This window comes from Rhinoraja longicauda, chromosome 20 (assembly GCF_053455715.1).
Source record: "Rhinoraja longicauda isolate Sanriku21f chromosome 20, sRhiLon1.1, whole genome shotgun sequence".
NCBI classification, from domain to species: Eukaryota; Metazoa; Chordata; class Chondrichthyes; order Rajiformes; family Arhynchobatidae; genus Rhinoraja; species Rhinoraja longicauda.
Genome location: NC_135972.1, coordinates 3,760,516 through 3,780,533, shown reverse-complemented (window position 1 = coordinate 3,780,533; position 20,018 = coordinate 3,760,516). Strand labels below are relative to the sequence as shown.

General features: G+C 41.3%; 1 protein-coding gene across 1 annotated transcript in view; it reads left to right on the top strand.

The window, feature by feature from the left end:
* Positions 1-346: 346 nt before the first annotated feature.
* The window catches only part of itfg2 (integrin alpha FG-GAP repeat containing 2), a 38,364-nt gene continuing 18,692 nt past the window's right edge, over positions 347-20,018 (top strand). Inside the window, exons 1-7 of the mRNA XM_078416470.1 lie at positions 347-550; positions 2,898-2,993; positions 7,748-7,789; positions 9,631-9,805; positions 11,074-11,204; positions 13,018-13,166; positions 17,436-17,530. Coding sequence (XP_078272596.1) covers positions 455-550; positions 2,898-2,993; positions 7,748-7,789; positions 9,631-9,805; positions 11,074-11,204; positions 13,018-13,166; positions 17,436-17,530 — 784 coding nt within the window. The 5' untranslated portion in view covers positions 347-454. The remainder of the gene's footprint in view (positions 551-2,897; positions 2,994-7,747; positions 7,790-9,630; positions 9,806-11,073; positions 11,205-13,017; positions 13,167-17,435; positions 17,531-20,018) is intronic.

Sequence of the window (20,018 nt, the reverse complement as noted above, 5' to 3'; positions counted from 1 at the left end):
GGTTCCCCTACCACCCCAGCAAAGAACTGTTCCAGCTGCTACGGTCAGGCAAACGCCTCCGCTGTCACGCTGTGAAAACGGAGAGGATGAGACGGAGTTTCTTCCCACAGGCCATCAGGATTGTTAACCATTATATCTCCAGGGACTACATTTTTTTTCTGTATTAATTAAAAAAATTATGCTGTAATTGTAATTTTTTTTGCACAATCCGCAGGCATTGCCACTTTCATTTCACTGCACATCTTGTATGTGTATGTGACAAATGGACTTAACTTGACCCCCCCCCCCCCCCCCCCCATACACTTTTGTAAACCCAGGGCTGTGGACGCGGCGTGGTGAAGCAGGCCCGTTGCCATGGCGACGCCCGCTGTCATGGCGGCGGCGGCGGCGGCGGCGGCGGGCGGGCCCAGGTAGGCCGCGGGCCTGGCGGCGTTGAGCCCTGCGTTGCGTTGCGATGCGCTCCGTCAGCTATGTGGAGAGAGCGGCGCTGGACTTCACCGGCAACCTCTTCACACAGGCCATCTGCCTGGGAGACGCCGACAACGACGGGGTGAGTCCCTCGGCCCACCGTTCAAACAAAAACCACACTCATAGTCTGAAGAAGGGTCTCGCCCCGAAATGTCACCCATTCTTTCCCTCCAGGGATGCTGCCTGTCCCGCTGGATTGCCCCAGCATTTTATGTCCATCTTCGGTGCAAACCAACATCTGCAGTTCCTTCCTGCACAAACTGTTGGGTGGTGGGGGGGGGGGGCAGGCTCATCGTCTGTGGAGTTGGTGGACAGGAGACGCCTCTGGTCGGGACCCTGCTTCAGACTGAATCCCCTGAGTTATTATTCCAGCACTTGGTGTGTGTTTTTTGTTTTGCAAATCAGCCTTTGCAGTTCTTTGTGCCTCAAAATGATTTTGGACCCGGGGATAACCACCCAGGACCTGGATTCAGCACCACATTAGCACAGGGACTGGGCCAGTGGTATCAATGTTTAAATGATCTGTACCTATCTGACTGAACAAGGTACCTGTGTGAGGCTGATCCCCTTTAATGGTTACAGAAAACGTACCAGCAACAGGCCTGAATCACCAGCCTTTTTCTATTACTTCGACCTTTTGTGTCTATCTTCGATTTAAACCAGCATCTGCAGTTGTTTCGTACACATTGAATCACCTGATCTTTGCAGGAACAAGACCAATGTTGGATAGGCGCCTCTAATGATCACAGAAAAATCAAAAATTTGTCCTTACTGTGTAAGGAAACAGTGTGAAAGTCAAAACTGTCCATAACGTTCACAGGAAGGGTGTTAATGGCAGAACATAATGCCTCAATATTGCCAGGAAGTAAACCAATGTCAAAAAGGAGCAGTCAACATTTACAAGACGATGCCAATTTTGGTGTGGCATTTCTAATAGAAATGGGTAACAGTGCCCAGTTATTCTCCTTCAACATTGACAGGAGCTATAACATTATCAACACAGAATACCACTGTTCACTGGATTTGTAGCTGTGTTGGACCAGCCCTTTTAATATTTACAGGAAAAGTTTCAAAGACAAGCTAGGACCACTTAATATTGACAGAAACTGTACCAATGTCACTTTAGAACCCTTAATATTAACAGGAACAGTGCCTGTCCCAGGCCATATTTACAGAACTGTACCAGTGTCAGACTGGGTACTTTAATATTTACAGGAACACTACCAGTGTCAGGCAAGATCCATTAATGTTTGTAAGAAATATACCAGTGTCCGTCCAGACCAGATGATACTGGTCCTGCAGGAAAGGGCTCCAGTGTCTGGTCCGAATCCCTTAATATTTACAGGAACTCTACCATGGCCACACAAAATCCTCTCTGAACAAGTAGTACCCATGACAGTCTGGCAACCCTTTTTACAGCCTGTACCACCGAAAGGCGGAAACCCTTGTATACAATACAATACAATACAATACAATACAATACAAACATTATTGTCATTGTGCAGTGTACAAGTACAGAGACAACAAAATGCAGTTAGCATCTTAACCAGAGTGCATGCGATGGAATAGTAAAACATATAATATATACAGTAATTCAGTAGCGGTAGTGGAAATTCCGGTGAGCGAGATCAATCACTGATGGGAGGAGTGCCCGTGGGGGGGTGGGGGGGGGGGGGGGGGGATGGCAGCAATCACCGAAGCGCAGAGTTAAGTAAGGTAACGACCGCAGGAAATAAGCTGTTCCTGAACCTGCAGGTCCGGGAACGAAGAGACCTGTAGCGCCTCCCAGATGGGAGGAGGGTAAACAATCTGTGGTTGGGGTGAGAGCTGTCCTTGACGATGCAGCGCGCCCTTCGCAGACATCGCCTACTCTGGATAGACTCAATGGAGGGGAGTGAGGAACCGGTGATGCGTTGGGCAGTTTTCACCACCCTCTGCAGTGCTTTCCGGTCGGACACAGAGCAGTTGCCATACCATACTGTGATACAGTTAGTAAGGATGCTCTTGATAGTGCAGCGGTAGAAGTTCACCAGAATCTGAGGAGACAGATGGACCCTCTTTATATTGATATATAAAGATATATTGAGGAACTATACCAATGACAAACCAAAGCCCATCTCTTTGCAGATGCTTTTTGAATTAAGAGCCACAGCTAATACAGAAGGCAGATATTAAAAGTGTTTATATTAAAATTGTGTCCAGACAACTCGCTGCATCATTGAAGAAGGGTCTCGACACGAAACGTCACCCATTCCTTCTGTCCAGAGATGCTGTCTGACCATCTGAGTTACTCCAGTGTTTTGTGTCTGGCATTACTGATTAACTTCTCCAAACACAGATTTAAAACGCAAGTTAAAGCCTTTGAGTAGTATCCATTTCCATCAAAGCTTGTGTTGATTCCTTCTGTTTTCCTTTTGATTCTGTTACAGTTGAATGAACTGGTGGTTGGGGATACCAATGGGAAACTATACGTATACAAAAACGATGACTGTAAACCATGGATCACACGGTCTTGCATTGGGATGGTATGAATTAGATTTTTAATACCATATTTAGTTATAATACCATAATATAACCATATGGTATTTAGTTATAATACCATAACATTATAATTTCGGATCATGCACCTGTAACATTCATGATTAAATTAAATGGAATGTCCGAGAAACAAGCATATTGGAGATTTAACCCACAAATTTTGAACGAAAAGTCATCCCAGGAATATATTATTAAACAGATTCAAATATTTTTGGAGGTAAATGACAACCCTGACACACCTATTTCTCTTATGTGGGAAACGTTTAAAGCGTATGTTCGAGGTACATTAATTTCTGCTCAAGCATTTTATAATAAAGAGAACAGGATTAAGCAACATACATTGGAAAGTGAAATTAAACAACTAGATATAGAAAATGCGAGAATGCCATCTACTTTAAAACATAATAAAATTGCTGTATTGAAATATAAATTAAATAAAATGTATTCAGAACAAGTAATAAAACTTTATCAAAAAACAAAACAATTACATTTTGAATTTGGAGACAAACCACAAAAACTATTAGCACGTCAATTACGAAAAATGGAAGGGGAAAAAATAATTCATAAAATTAGAACAGAGACAGGAGAATTATTAAAAATGCCCAAGGACATAAATGATAGATTTCTTCAATATTATCAGAACCTTTATTCAACTAAAACCGTAGCACAATCAGAAGGAATAGCAGACTTTTTAAAAAAATGTAATTTAAAAGGTTTAGATTCAAACGATAGAGAATTATTAGAAAGGGAGATTACGATAAAGGATATTGAGGAGTCTATTGGTTCTTTAAAAAACGGTAAAGCAGTAGGACCAGATGGTTTAGGCTCCGAATTTTATAAAAAATTCTATGATTTGCTTAGCCCACGTTTACATAGACTGTATGAGTATATATATACTCAACAGAAACTTCCAGATACTTTAAATGAATCTATAATAATACTGATTCCTAAAGCTGATAAAGATCCGGAAGACCCGGGATCATACAGAGCAATTGCACTTTTAAATACAGATCAAAAAATTTTAACTAAAATACTAGCGAATAGATTAAGTACGGTGATGAATAAATTAATACACCCTGACCAAACAGGCTTCATTCAGAAACGATACTCATACTATAATCTAAGAAGATTATTTAATATTATATATTCCAAGAGAATTATTAATGAAGATCTAGCAATAATCTCACTAGATGCTGAAAAAGCATTTGATCAGGTTGAATGGTCTTATTTATTTTTGGTGATGGAAAATATGCAGCTAGGGGAGAAATTCTGTACATGGATAAAACTGTTATATACAAATCCCACGGCTAGAATATTTACAAACCAAAGGTTGTCATCGAAATTTAGCCTAGCTAGAGGTTGTAGACAAGGATGCCCGTTATCCCCATTATTATTTGCGCTTGCTATTGAGCCACTGGCAGAAAGAGTTAGGGGGCATCCGGAAATACATGGATATAACACAAAGGACACAGAGAACAAAATTTCTCTATATGCAGATGACGTATTAATTTACATCACAAAACCAGAAATTAGTATTCCAAACTTATTAAAGCTAATAACCCAATTTGGATCACTTTCAGGATACAGAATAAATTGGAATAAAAGCGAAATTATGCCAATAAGGGAACATAACAAACAGATAATACAACAATTTCCATTTAAAATAGTAAATGAAAAATTTAAATATCTAGGTATCTATGTAACTAAGATATATACATCATTATTTAAAGCAAACTTCCCCCCGTTACTGAACAAACTACATAAGAATATTCAATACTGGAAAACACTCCCCATCTCAATGGTAGGCAAAATTAATGCCATAAAAATGATTTTTTTACCGCAAATATTATACCTTTTTCAGACAATTCCGATATATTTGACAAAAAACTTTTTAAAAAAATTGGACTCTATTGTTAATGATTTCATCTGGGATTATAAGAATCATAGGATAAATAAAAGACACTTGTGTAAATCAAAAATAAATGGAGGCCTGGCTTTACCCAATTTTTTGTTTTATTTCTGGGCAGTTAATATTAAAAATATGAATTTCTGGTTGGAAGAAATAGATCTTCAACCAGACTGGTTAAAAATGGAAAAGGAAGATTGTTTGCCTTTTGATATTGGTTCGATATTATTTGCCACGTCTAAATTAAACAAAAAAATTTATAGGGAAAACCCTATAATATTTAGTGCTATACGAATTTGGAAACAATTAAAAAAGACATTAAAACTAGATAATTTATCGCTTTTTCTTCCAATTGTGAATAATCCTTTGTTTAAGCCTTCATGGTTAGACCGGGGTTTTACACAGTGGAAGAATTATGGAATTAAAAATATGGGACAACTTTATAAGGAAGGCACCTTTCTGACATTTCAGGAGTTGCAACAGATTTATGGTCTTCGTGGAAATGATTATTTCAGATATCTTCAACTTAGAGATTACGTAAAGTCGAACTCCCAAAATTTTCAAATTAGAAATTCAGAAATTCTTGACGAATGTTGGAACAAACATCCTAATACAGAAAAATTAATATCTTATATATATAATATTTTATTAGACAGTGACATGCCTTCTACGGATTTATATAGACAAAAATGGGAAAAAGAATTAAATCAAGTAATAACGAAAGATACTTGGGAAGAAAGTTTGCAACATATAGATCAGTGTTCACTAAACGCCAGACATTCTCTAATACAATTTAAAGTATTACATAGGTTACATTATTCCAAAACAAAACTACATAAAATTTTCCAACATATTTCACCTAAATGTGATAAATGTCAACATTTAGAAGCTACATTATCTCATATGTTTGCAAACTGTATAAAAATTAAAAAATTTTGGGTAAATATTTTTAGTATAATATCTAAAATAACCAGCACACAATTGGACCCAGATCCAAAATTAATTATACTCGGAATATTAGAATTAGAATTAAATAAAACATTCAGAACAACACAAAAAAACTTTATTGATTATAGTTTAATAACAGGAAAAAAATTAATTCTAAAATTTTGGAAAGGCCCTACGGCCCCCACAATTAAAATGTGGATTATAGAAATGACGGAGACCTTAAACGTGGAAAGAATCAGATTTTCCCTGTTGGACAAACAGGAATTATTCATTGAAACATGGTCTCCTTTTATTGATTACTTAAAGGGTCAGAATAGTTCAGCACAGGAACCTGACTAGCACTCGGACTAAAGAATGAATGAAATGCTATACTTTGGAATGTACGAATATATCTCGAATGAAGTTTTTGTTATTTTAATAAATTTTTCCATTCTTCTTTAACTAATTTTTTCCTTATTTTTATTTTATTTTTTTTGTTTTTAGTTATTTTTTCTTTTAAATTGGTTTTTGTTTTTAGTTTTTTTCTCTCTCTTTTCTTTCTTCACTTCATCTACTTCGTTAGCTTTATTTAGTTTATATAAAATAAATTAAAAAAAAGGGGTAAAAGGTATATAATAATAATTGACAATATTATCAATTCAAAAATGTATGACTGTAAAGATGTAAACAGGTTATGTACCTATCCCCAATAAAATTTTATTTAAAAAAAAAAAAAAAAAAAGAATTAGATTTTTTGTTCACTTTTTCCTCTTTTTTACTGAAACAAGCTGACTCGTTTTCTTCCCTTTTCTTCCCTTTGTAATCATCAATGTGCTAAAACAAATGTGCTAAAACTTTGAAATGGGAAAGATGGGTCAATCCAATTAATGTTCTTCTTTCCAACACTGTCCACCTTCCCACCACCCTATTAAATTAGCAGAGGAGCTTTGGTAGGATAGTAATCAGAATTTGGAATTGAGACCCTAGAGAATTTGGAATTGTTCTTTATGAGACAGAGATGGGTATGGGGAGATTAAATAAAGGGCTTAAAATAATTTGGATTTTGATAGAGTTGATTGGAGGCGATGGGAAGGGAATTGTTTCCATTGAGAGGATGGGTAGGCAGATGACATATTGAATTAATTGGCAAGAGACCCATGGGAAATGTCGATTTATTTGGAATACATTACCTAAGAGGATGAGGGAAGGCCACCAAAAATTGCAGAGACTTGTGAATGTAGCCCAGTTCATCTCACAAACCAGACTTCCCTTTCTAGACTCCATTGAATCCAGCCAATATAATGAAGGACCTATTCCACCCTGGTCATTCCATTTTCTCCACACTCCTGTGGGGCAGAAGATCCAACTCTTCCACCAAACTGAAATAAAAGGTGTAGAATATAATTATTATTATTATGTTGAAGTGTTTCAAGTACAAATAGAGCTCTGATAGAATTATTTTCTTTTAAATAAAAATCAACTTTATTTTAACCAGAGTTCTGGCTGCAATAACTTAATCTACAGAATATATTATATCTTTAATATTTTAGATTTAAAGTTAACACTTTTTTGGGCTTTAAGCTCAAACAACAAAGTTTTCATATTGAATGTGCAATTTTAAATACACAAACTTGCTGGCACACAAATGGTAATTAAAAAAGAATTATATCAATTTGTTCTTGGTTGTCTTTAGAATTGTTCAGATTAGGTATGCATCTTTAAAGAGTTGTTCAAGAAAGGTGAAAATGTTATTAACACAGGCAGATTTAGAGCTGTCATTTCAAACATTCTACATTTGGTAGATTGGATATAATAAAATGTAGATATGCTAAAGAAACCTAATTCTGAATTAACGTTAGTGGAGAAGTGTGACTTCATCTACCTTGTTAACCTTTTGTTTGTTACCAGGTGACTTGCGTAGGTGTAGGTGACATCTGCAACAAAGGGAAGGTATGTCGCATGCCTTGAATTGAATGTTTATTTGAGAAAGATGTCATTTTCAGGTCCGTGATGGTTTCAGAGATGAAGCTAGCAGGGGAATTATTTTCTATAACAAAATTGGGTAAATCATGAATTTATTTAATAAATGGATTGACAAAGGCAGGGCAGTGGACAGTGACTATTTGGACCCGCATGGTAGACTAGCCAGGAAGGTTAGATCCCATGGGATTTAGAGTGCTCTAGCCAATTGGATTCAGACTTAGCTTGGTGGAATGAGTTAGAAGGTAATAATGGAGCCTTGTTTTCCTGATTGGGGTGGTATGCTGCAAGGATCTGTGCTGGCTCTACTGTTGTTTGTCATCCATTTTAATGATTTGGATGGACAATGTAGTTGATGTGGATAGTAAAAGTGCCTTTAGCATCAAAGCTGGTGGTATTGTGGACAGTGAAGTAGGCTATCTATGTTTACGAACAGATCTGGATCAACTAGGGAAGTGGGCCAAGGAATGGCAGGTGGAATTTAACACTGATAAATGTGGGGGGAAGTCTTTTTGTAAGTCAAACCAGGGCAGGGCTTGCACAGTAAATGGTTGGAGAGTGGAGAGTGTTGCAGAGCAGAGAGACCTTTGGGGTACAGGTGCACAGATCCTTGAACATGTTAACACAGGGAGACAGCGTGGTGAAGATGTTTGGCACAGTTGCCTTCATCAGTAAGGATATTGAGTTGGGGGGGTCATGTTACAGATGCACACGAGATTGGTGAGACCACATTTGGAGTATTGTGTGCTGTTCTGTTTGCCCTGCTAGAGGAAAGGTGTCATTGAGCTGTAACAGGGTGGAAATATTCACCATGATGTTAGCAGGACTCGAGGGCTTGGGTTATAAGAAAAGGCTAGATAAGCCGGGGCCTTTGTTCCCTGGAGCGTGGGAAGTTAAGGAGTGGACTTGTAGAGATTTATAGCATCCTGAGATGCATAGGTAAGATGAATGGTCACAGCCTTTTTTACAGGGTAAAAGAGTTCAGAACTAGAGGGCATCGGTTTAAGATCAGAGGGGAAAGAATTAAGAGACTTGAGGAGCAAGTTTGTCATACTGAGGGTAATGTTTATATGGAAGGAACTGCCGGAGGAAGGTGTAGAGGTGAGTACAATGGCGATGTTTGAAAGACATTAGAAACATAGAAAATAGGTGCAGGAGTAGGCCATTCGTCCATTCGAGCCAGCACCGCCATTCAATATGATCATGGCTGATCATCCAAAATCAGTACCCCGTTCCTGCCTTTTCCCCATATCCCTTGATTCCATTAGCTCTAAGAGGTAAATTTAACTCTCTCTTAAAAACATTTGGACAGGTACATTGATAGAGAAGGTTTTGAGGGATATGGGCCACATGCAGGCAATGACACGTTCAGTTATAAAACCTGGTTGGTATGGATGAGTTGAGCCGAAGGGCCTGCTTCATGCTGTATGATTCTTTGACAATACGTTAGGCAGTGTCTGTGGAAAGGCAATTAACAATTAAAGATGCTGTATTATCAACAGAAGGGGATTTTCATGGAGTAAATCTAAAATAAATAAAGACTATTACTCTGTAATACTCAAGATTAAGTGCTGATTTTTCTACCTAAGTTTGCATTTTTGTAAAATTCAGAAAATGAATCAACAGTTGTAACAATCAAATCACAAAATTGTTTAATTTCACTGTCTGCAATTCCACCAATTTTAGTTGTCTGCAAACTATCAACCGACCCATCTACCTTTTAGTCCAGTTCATTGATGTATATCACAGATAACAGAGGATGATTAAACATGGAACTTTTAATAAGATTCTATTTTTTTCCCTTCTTCCAGAATTTTGTTGTGGCTGTGGGAGCAGAGGGTTGGTTCCATATCTTTGATCTCAGCAGCATATCAACCAAGTCAGACACTTCTGGTCACCATGACTGCCTATTTAGTGATGAACAGAAAGCGTTATACACCCAGCACATCCCTGCTAACACCAAGGTGATGCTCATTAGTGACATCGGTGAGTTGAAGGAGACTACTGTTGTGACCGACGGAAGTCAAGAAGGTGATAGGGTTTAAATTTGTTGTAAAATGATTCATTGCAAGGAACAGTGAGTAACAGGATAATTCCAACAATATATTTGAAAGTCTTGTGGTTTTAAATATTCAGCGCTGTCTCAAAAGTATTGATGGAGAGGCACAGCGTGGAAACATCTACCCAGCCTTCGTCTCTAGACCCCCATCAACCTCTTCCCGCTTGTCTCCATTTGCCCATCCTCCCTCATTTGCCTCCCCCATCACCTACCAGTCCCTGTCCTAGCCCTTCCTCTCACCCCTTTCTACTGGCGTCTCAGCAACTGGTGGGGGGAGGTGGGGGGGGGAGACTTTCCCTAATATTGGGGGGGGGGGGGGTCCCTTAGCAACTAGGGCTAGATATTTTGCCTCAATGAGGGAAGATCACCCAATATGATCATACTCTTTTGTACTACCTATTATCAAGCAATATGTACAAGATGAAGATATACCAGCTACTCTTTGTTTCATGACCTGGTTTAACAGAGGCAAACCTGTGGAAGCGTAAGATGACTGATTTTAAAGTACATAAATAAGTAAGCAGCAGGTTTCTCACAACTAAGGGTCCCTACCCCAAACCTCACCTGATCTCCAGAGATGCCGCCTGACCCGCTGAGTTACTCCGTCGCCTTTCCATGTTCTCAAGAGATGCTGCCTGACCCGCTGAGTTACTCCAACACTCTGAAACGTCACCTATCCATGTTCTCCACAGATGCTGCCTGACCCGCTGAGTTATTCCAGCACTCTGTGAAATGTCACCTATCCATGTTCTCCAGAGATGCTGCCTGACCCGCTGAGTTACTCCAGCACTCTGTGAAACGTCACCTATCCATGTTCTCCACAGATGCTGCCTGACCCGTTGAGTTATTCCAGCACTCTGTGAAATGTCACCTACCCATGTTCTCCAGAGATGCTGCCTGACCCGCTGAGTTACTCCAGCACTCTGTGAAACGGCTCCTATCCATGTTCTCCACAGATGCTGCCTGACCCGCTGAGTTACTCCAGCACTCTGTGAAACGTCACCTATCCATGTTCTCCAGAGATGCTGCCTGACCCGCTGAGTTACTCCAGCACTCTGTGAAGTGTCACCTATCCATGTTCTCCAGCGATGCTGCCTGACCCGCTGAGTTACTCCAGCAAATGTGTCCTTTTGTGTAAATCAGCGCCTGCAGTTCCTTGATCCTACATAATTAAATAACTTGTTTCTTTATGCAGATGGGGATGGAAAGTGTGAAATGGTGGTAGGTTACACTGACCGTGTCGTGAGAGCATTTCGATGGGAAGACTCCTCGATCGATTGTTCCGGACAGCTGGTACTGCTGAAAAAATGGCTTCTGGAAGGACAGGTATGGATTTGTAACCTGTTATCGTAAGGTGCAGGAGAATATTCAAGGTCAAGGTCAGCTAATTGTCACATGTACCAGTTAAGGTATAGTGAAATTTGAGTTACCATACAGTAGAGTTGCTGCCTTACAGCGAATGTAGCGCCGGAGACCCGAGTTCCATCCCGACTACCGATACCGTCTGTACGGAGTTTGTACATTCGCCCCGTGACCTGCGTGGGTTTTATCCGAGATCTTCGGTTTCCTCCGAGATCTTCGGTTTCCTCCCACACTCCGAAGACGTACAGGTTTGTAGGTTAATTGGCATGGTAAATGTTAAAAATTGTCCCTAGTGGGTGTAGGATAGTGTTAATGTGTGGGGATCGCTGGTTGGCGTGGACCCGATTGGGCCGAAGGGCATGTTTCCGCGCTGTTTCTCTAAAGTAAAGTAAACTAAAAACCAAACATACGTCACCCATTCCTTCTCTTCAAAGATGCTGCCTGACCCGCTGAGTTACTCCAGCATTTTGTGATACCTTTGAAACATTCAGCCATACTATGTGAAAAGCAACAAGACACACAACCACATTAAAGTTAACATAATCATCCATCACAGTGGATTCCACATTCCTCACTGTGATGGAAGGCAATAAAGTGCAATCTACTTCCTCTTGTTCTCCCGCGGTCAGGGCAGTCAAGGTTCTTGTTAGAAGAATAATTTAGGAAAACATGCTAAAGTTTGATTAAATAAGTTAATTTTAAAGAAGATAATGCAACGATGTATTAACATTTCCAAACCTGGGTCATCTTAATATTCCATATAGCCAATTAAGTGCTTAGTTTAGTTTAGAGATTCAGCATGGAAATAGGCCCTTCAGCCCACCGAGTCCACGCTGACCATTGGTCGCACATTCACACTAGTTCCATGTTATCCCACTTCCTCTTCCACACACTAGGGGTAATTTACAGAGGGCCAATTGACCTACAAACCCACATGTCTTTGGGATGTGGGAAGAAACCAGAAAACCCGGAGGAAACACGCGTAGTCAGGGAGAACGTGTAAACTCGAGGTCCCGGGGTCAGGGTCTAACCCAGGTCTCTGGCGCTGTGAGGCAGCAGCTCCACCAGCTGTGCCACTGTTATAAGAAGTAAGACTGCATTTGCACACAGGTAGGCCAAACACTCAGGGAGTGCATTCGGAAAGAAATCCCAAAGCGTGAGACCTAGGCAATTGGAAGCCTTCTCGCAAATTGAATGGGAGGAAGGGAAGATTCTAGAGATGTTGGAGCAGAATAATGAAGTAGATTTTTAGATTTAGAGATACAGTGCGGAAACAGGCCCTTCGGCCCACCAAGTCCGCGCCGCCCAACGATCCCCGCGCATTAACACTATCCTACACACACTAGGGACAATCTTAAAATATATATATATTTTTTTAACATTTAACCAGTCAATTAACCTAATTACCTGTACGTCTTTGGAGTGTGGGAGGAAACCGAAGATCTCGGAGAAAACCCACGCAGGTCACGGGGAGAACGTACAAACTCCGTACAGACGGCGCCCGTAGTCAGGATCGAACCTGAATCTCCAGCGCTGCATTCACTGTAAGGCAGCAACTCTACCGCTGCGCCACCCACCGTGCTGCCCAAGTAAAGGGGGAACAAGAAATGCATGCACCCGAGGTTTTGTGGCTCACTGACTCAAGTTGTTGGGGAGTCTGTGAAACGTCCTCATGATTTACTTTCCCCAGCCAGCAGGCAGTGAGGTAAAGTGAGGAAAATACTGCTAGCACATAGTTGTTTTACGTTGCCTGAATAATTTGCCTGTGTTGTGACAGGTCGACAGCCTCACAGTGAATCCAGGGTGTGATGGGTCACCGGAGCTGATGGTCTCACAGCCAGGCTGTGCCTATGCTGTTCTCCTCTGCACCTGGAAACTGGATCAAGACAAAGTACCAAAACGAAATCCATCGGGAGCATCAAACAGGTAACTCTCCATAGGATAGATGGATCGGCAGAAGATCAAATTCAGTGTAAAGCACAAGTTCATACCTTTCATTCTTCTTTTCCTCTAGCTAGAAGATAAAATAATCTAATGTTTTCCTAATGTTATCCTATTTAATGTCTGAGCTCTGGTATTGTACATGGGACAATACTTTGCAACTGTTTCCAACAAGACAATGGTGCCATAGAAGGTAGCTGTATTTATGGAAGTCCACTTAACTTACAAAGTTCATGAAAGTTAAATAGGAATCTATTTCCTTGCAATTTGATGTTTTTTTGGCAAGAACATAAGATCATGTTTGTGCAATCATCGCTAGGAACAATGATTTCCCAGTGTAGAATTCATTTGCTTAGGTTTATTGACATTTTTAAGGCTTTTTGGTTTGGTTTATTAACATTTACCCAGGAGCTTTTCACTTATTTTGTTGTTAAACTACTTATATGTTTTTCGTTTTACTGACATGACATTGAGAATTGCAGCAATCCAAACTGATAGCACGTTCTTCGCTTCTAAGATTTCCCTTGCAGTCAGGAAGCAGTCAGCAAATTATGATACATGGAAGTAGTTAACGGTATATGAAATTCATGGGCTCGGAAGATAAATGTGGCAAGATACATCTCAAGGACATGCCTTGCTATCATATGAGTATGCATGAGGCACAAGATTCACTTGAATCAGCAACTCTCTGTGAAATGATCTTGGACCATCTGTTAGCCATCGGTATTGCTGTGAAGGCTCTCTCTCCATGCAAGTTCCTCAAGCACAGAACTGTTCCTGTCAGCTGCAGAGATGAACTTGGGGTCGAGAAATGACGTGGGTGGGAACTCCAAAGAGGAATTATAAAGCTGGCATGATGAAATAGACATCAATCGTGTGGAAGTCGTAATATTTCCCATTTCAGAGTGCTCTCCTCAAAAGGCAATTGTGCTTTCAAGATGCACACATACCAGGGGGCCACAGTCTTAGAATAAAGGGGAGACCATTTAAAACTGAGGTGAGAAGGAACTCTTTCACCCAAAGAGTTGTGAATTTGTGGAATTCTCTGCCACAGAGGGCAGTGGAAGCCAAATCACTGGATGGATTTAAGAGAGAGTTAGATAGAGCTCTAGGGGCTAGTGGAATCAAGGGATATGGGGGGAAGGCAGGCACGGCGGTGCAGGCTCAAAGGGCCGAATGGCCTCCTCCTGCACCTATTTTCTATGTTTCTATGAGTGTACAACTGCTTTTCAAGGAGAACATGCTGAAATGAGAAACATTACAATTTCCATGCAATCGTGTGTATTTTACCATGTCAGATTTATAATTCCACATTGGTTTTCCCCTTCCATGCAGTTTCTCCTCCTCAGATTTAACATACATTAAATGTTCATTTCTGAAGCTTGCTGATGGGGTTATTACTTTTAACCAATTCCCTTTAACTACAGAAGTGAGGCTTTGGCTTAGTAGTGGCACTCACTCCACCTCTAAAATCACAAGGGTTGGTTTTATCAAACCAGGGCAGAACTTGCAAAGTACATGGGAGAGCTCTGGAACGTGTAGGAAGGAACTGCAGATGCTGGTTTACACCGAAGATAGACACAAAACGCTGGAGTAATTCAGCGGGACAGGCAGCATCTCTGGATGGAAGGAATGGGTGACGTTTCGGGTCAAGACCCTTCTTCAGACTCTGGAGAGTGTTGCAGAACAGAGAGATCTGGAAGTACAAGTGCATGATTCCATAAAAGTAACGAGACAGGTGGACAGTGCAGTGAAGAAGGCATTTGGAACACTTCATTGGGATAGATATAGAATAGGAAAGCTAGGACATCACGCTGCACTGTACCAGTCATGGGTGAGACCACACTTGGAGTACTGTGTGCATTTCAGGTTGCCCAGCTTTAGGAAGGACGTCATTAAGTTGAAAGAGTGTAGAAAAGATTAATCAGCATGTGGCCTGGGTTTGCGTTACAGGGAGCTGTTGAGGCTCGGGCTTTTCCCTTTGGAGCGTACAAGACTGGCCTTATCAAGGAGGACAACATTATAAAGAGCATGGATAAATCTGAATGAAGCTAATAAAAATGAGCAGCATGGAATGACACTCAGTCATGTCGTACTTAATTAACGCTGTCATGTATGAAAAACGACATAACAAGATCATCAGGAGACTCAATAGACTGCAGCCGCTGGAATCTCAGTGGGCCAGGCAGCATCTGTGGAGGGAAATGGGCAGATGACGTTTTGGGTCGGGACCCTTCTTCCTATCCGTTAAGCTACCATCGGAGCATAGTTGGGTCCTTGCAAGAGCCTAAGAAGCCCAGTTCTTAGGATCTGCCTTCACAGAATCAGCAACACTGTTTCCTGAACACTTGCAGCTACTACGCAGTCCAGGGTGTGTATGACCTTCGCTGAAAGGGAATGCCCTCCAGCACCCGTAGATGTCGGGTTTAATGGATAGTTATGGGGTCTTGGTGTGCTCAAAACTAAAACATTGTTCACAAATTATCACTGGAGAAATACTTTGGAATGTGATGAGAATGTTACGCGTCCAAAAAAAAAAAACTCTTTCTTTTCATTTTCTTTGAAAGTCCAGAAAGTAGCTAGAAGTTTGTATAGGCAAAACTCAAAGGGAATTGACAGTATTGCTCGACAAACAACTGATGAAAAATGTAGTCTGCTTCTCAATGCTGCGATAAATAAATTGCCAGCTTTCTTTCCCACTGCACCTTGCTATAGTTTTAAAATCTGCTCTTGTGTTTCTCGCCTGCTGTGCTGAATCTGTTTTAAAACCGTGAGTTAAGAGGGATACCCTTTGGGTATAAGAAAATAACTGCAGATGCTGGTACAAATCGATTTATTCACAAAATGCTGGAGTAACTCAGCAGGTCAGGCAGCATCTTGGGAGAGAAGGAATGGGTGACGTTTCGGGTTGAGACCCTTCTTCAGACTGATGTCAGGGGGGTGGGACAAAGGAAGGATATAGGTGGAGACAGGAAGACAGAGGGAGATCTGGGAAGGAGGAGGGGAAGGGAGGGACAGAGGAACTATCTAAAGTAAACCTTTGGGTAATGGATTCTGTTCTATCCTATGCATCCAAGCCTTTACAGCAGTGATTTCCATTACATTGCAGTAACATTCCCCTGCCACTATATGGCAGAAGAGTTCCATTAATACTATGGAGACACAATGAACTGCAGATGATCAAAACACACAAAGTGCTGGAGTAACTCAATTGGTCAGGCAGCATCTGTGGAGGAAATGGACTGAAGAAGAATCCTGACCTGAAACGTTGCCTGCCAAATCTTTTCCACAGATGCTACCTGACCTACTGAATAGAGGGCTGTGACAAAGAAAGGCTGAAGAGGCTGGGACTTGCGACGCAGAGTGGTGACCTACATGCCACATAAGTAACCTCCCTTCATGCCACATCAGTAACCTGTTGGATGACATGTTACTGGATTGCTGTAATTTGCATTCAGTGATCCACAGACAGCATTGTGAATCTGAATCACAGGGCGATAATCGGGCCTGACAGCATTCTGAGCCTGCATCGCCACGCTGAGGCATTGTGGAGTTTAAACATGGGAAAATGTGCAAACTGCACACAGACAATACCAGAGGTATTTCAGTGCTATCCCTTCTCATTCTTCTCAACAACCCTATAAACACAGGCCCCCCACCCCACCTCCCCCACCCCAATCCCTCCTCATTACAATAGTCACAACATCCCAAGAATTGAGAGTTTCACAGAAACCAATCTTAAACCGTAGAATGTAGAAACAAGGAAACAAGAAACAAGGTTTGCGCAAAATGCATAGGCAAGTTGGGCCGAAGGGCCTGTTTCCATGTGGTATGACTATGTTGTTCTCTGTGACTATTATTTTAATTTATGTAAATACAGGGGAGGTAGACACAAAATGCTGGAGTAACTCAGCAGGTCAGGCAGCATCTCGGGAGAGAAGGAATGAATTACATTTTGGGTTGAGACCCTTCTTCAGACTGATGTCAGGGGAGGGGGCAGTCTGAAAAAGGGTCTCGACCTGAAACGTCACCCATTCCTACTCTCTCGAGATGCTGCCTGACCTGCTGAGTTACTCCAGCATTTTGTATCTACATTCGATTGAAACCAGCATCTGCAGTTTTTTTCCTACTGAATACAGACAGGGGAGAATGAAACTTTTTTTCCTTGTGGCAGTGCTGCTCATTACAGAACTATTTTTTCTCTTGTTAAATGACCTCATTTGAGCGTTCCCAATATCTGTTTTACCCTTGCAGTGAGGGGCTCATTAGGGATGTCATTCTACATCAGACTTCAGGCCGGATTCATAATAAGAATGTTTCCACTCATTTGATCGGCAGCATAAACAGAGGTAAGTCAGTGGACCATTTCATGGCCTTACCAGCAATCAAATTAAGCTGAAGGCTGCTAGATACTGACCTTTGTATAGTTAATAAATGCAGTTATACATAGATATTACTTAATCGTTCTTATGGATACTAAATCTTAATAACCAATGGTAACTTGGCCAGCCAAAAGGTCCCCTCAGGCTGGCTAATGTGTACTTGGATTTAAAGTTAGACCATTTTTTGGTGCTGAACATTACATTGTAAATACTTACCGTGTGATAAAATAACAAATCGTACCAGCAAGACATGCCTTTTAATAAAGGACTGTATTCTCTGTGAAGAGAAAAAGACTAGTTAAAACAAATGTAGGTCCCTTGCAGTCAGAAACAGGTGAATTGGTCATGGGGAACAAGGACATGGCAGACCAATTGAATAACTACTTTGGTTCTGTCTTCACTAAGGAAGACATAAATAATCTGCCGTAAATAGCAGGGGCCGGGGGTCAAATGAGATGGAGGAACTGAGTGAAATCCAGGTTAGTCGGGAAGTGGTGTTAGGTAAATTAAATGGATTAAAGGCAGATAAATCCCCAGGGCCAGATAGGCTGCATCCCAGATTGCTTAGGAAGTAGCCCCAGAAATAGTGGATGCATTAGTGATAATTTTTCAAAACTCTTTAGATTCTGGAGTAGTTCCTGAGGATTGGAGGGTAGCTAATGTAACCCCACTTTTCAAAAAGGGAGGGAGAGAGAAAACGGGGAATTACAGACCAGTTAGTCTAACATCGGTAGTGGGGAAAATGCTAGTCAGTTATTAAAGATGGGATAGCAGCACATTTGGAAAGTGGTGAAATCATTGGACAAAGTCAGCATGGATTTATGAAAGGTAAATCATGTCTGACGAATCTTATAGAATTTTTCGAGGATGTAACTAGTAGAGTGGATAAGGGAGAACCAGTGGATGTGTTATATCTGGACTTCCAGAAGGCTTTCGACAAGGTCCCACATAAGAGATTGGTATGCAAACTTAAAGCACACGGTATTGTGGGCTCAGTATTAATGTGGATAGAGAACTGGCTGGCAGACAGGAAGCAAAGAGTATGAATAAACGGGTCCTTTTCAGAATGGCAGGCAGTGACTAGTGGGGTGCCGCAAGGCTCAGTGCTGGGACCCCAGCTATTTACAATATATATTAATGATTTGGACGAGGGAATTGAATGCAACATCTCCAAGTTTGCAGATGACACGAAGCTGGGGGCAGTGTTAGCTGTGAGGAGGATGCTAGGAGGCTGCAACGTGACTTGGATAGGTTAGGTGAGTGGGCAAATGCATGGCAGATGCAGTATAATGTGGATAAATGTGAGGTTATCCACTTTGGTGGCAAGAACAGGAAAGCAGACTATTACCTGAATGGTGGCTGATTAGGAGAAGGGGAGATGCAATGAGACCTGGGTGTCGTGGTACACCAATCATTGAAAGTAGGCATGCAGGTGCAGCAGGCAGTGAAGAAAGCGAATGGTATGTTGGCATTCATAGCGAGGGGGTTTGAGTATAGGAGCAGGGAGGTTCTGCTGCAGTTGTACAGGGCATTGGTGAGACCACACCTTGAGTATTGCATACAGTTTTGGTCTCCTAATCTGAGGAAAGACATTCTTGCCATAGAGGGAGTACAGAGAAGGTTCACCAGATTGATTCCTGGGATGGCAGGACTTTCATATGAAGAAAGACTGGATAGACTCGGCTTGTACTCGCTGGAATTTAGAAGATTGAGGAGGGATCTTATAGAAACATACAAAATTCTTAAGGGGCTGGACAGGCTAGATGCAGGAAGATTGTTCCCGATGTTGGGGAAGTCCAGAACAAGGGGTCACAGTTTAAGGATAAGGGGGAAGTCTTTTTGGACCGAGATGAGAAAGTTTTTTTTCACACAGAGTGGTGAATCTGTGGAATTCTCTGCCACAGAAGGTAGTTGAGGCCAGTTCATTGGCTATATTTAAGAAGGAGTTAGATGTGGCCCTTGTGGCTAAAGGGATCAGGGGGTATGGAGAGAAGGCAGGTACGGGATACTGAGTTGGATGATCAGCCATGATCATATTGAATGGCGGTGCAGGCTCGAAGGGCCGAATGGCCTACTCCTGCACCTATTTTCTATGTTTCTATGTTCTATGTTTCTATGTTAATATGCTCCAAATGAGTATTGAAATGTATTTTTTTTTAAACACACACACACACACACACACACACACACACACACACACACACACACACACACACACAAAGTGCTAAAATACCTCAGTGGGTCAGGCAACACCTCTGGAGAACATGGATAGGTGATGTTTCGGGTTAGGACCCTACGTCATTCCCCACCTTCCCGACCCGAAACATCATCTATCCATGTTCTCCAGAGATGTTGCCTGACTCCGCTGTGTTACTCCAGCACTTTGTGTCTTTATTTTGTTTGTAAACCAGCATCTGCAATTCCTCGTGTCTCATTCAAATATATTACTCTAGCT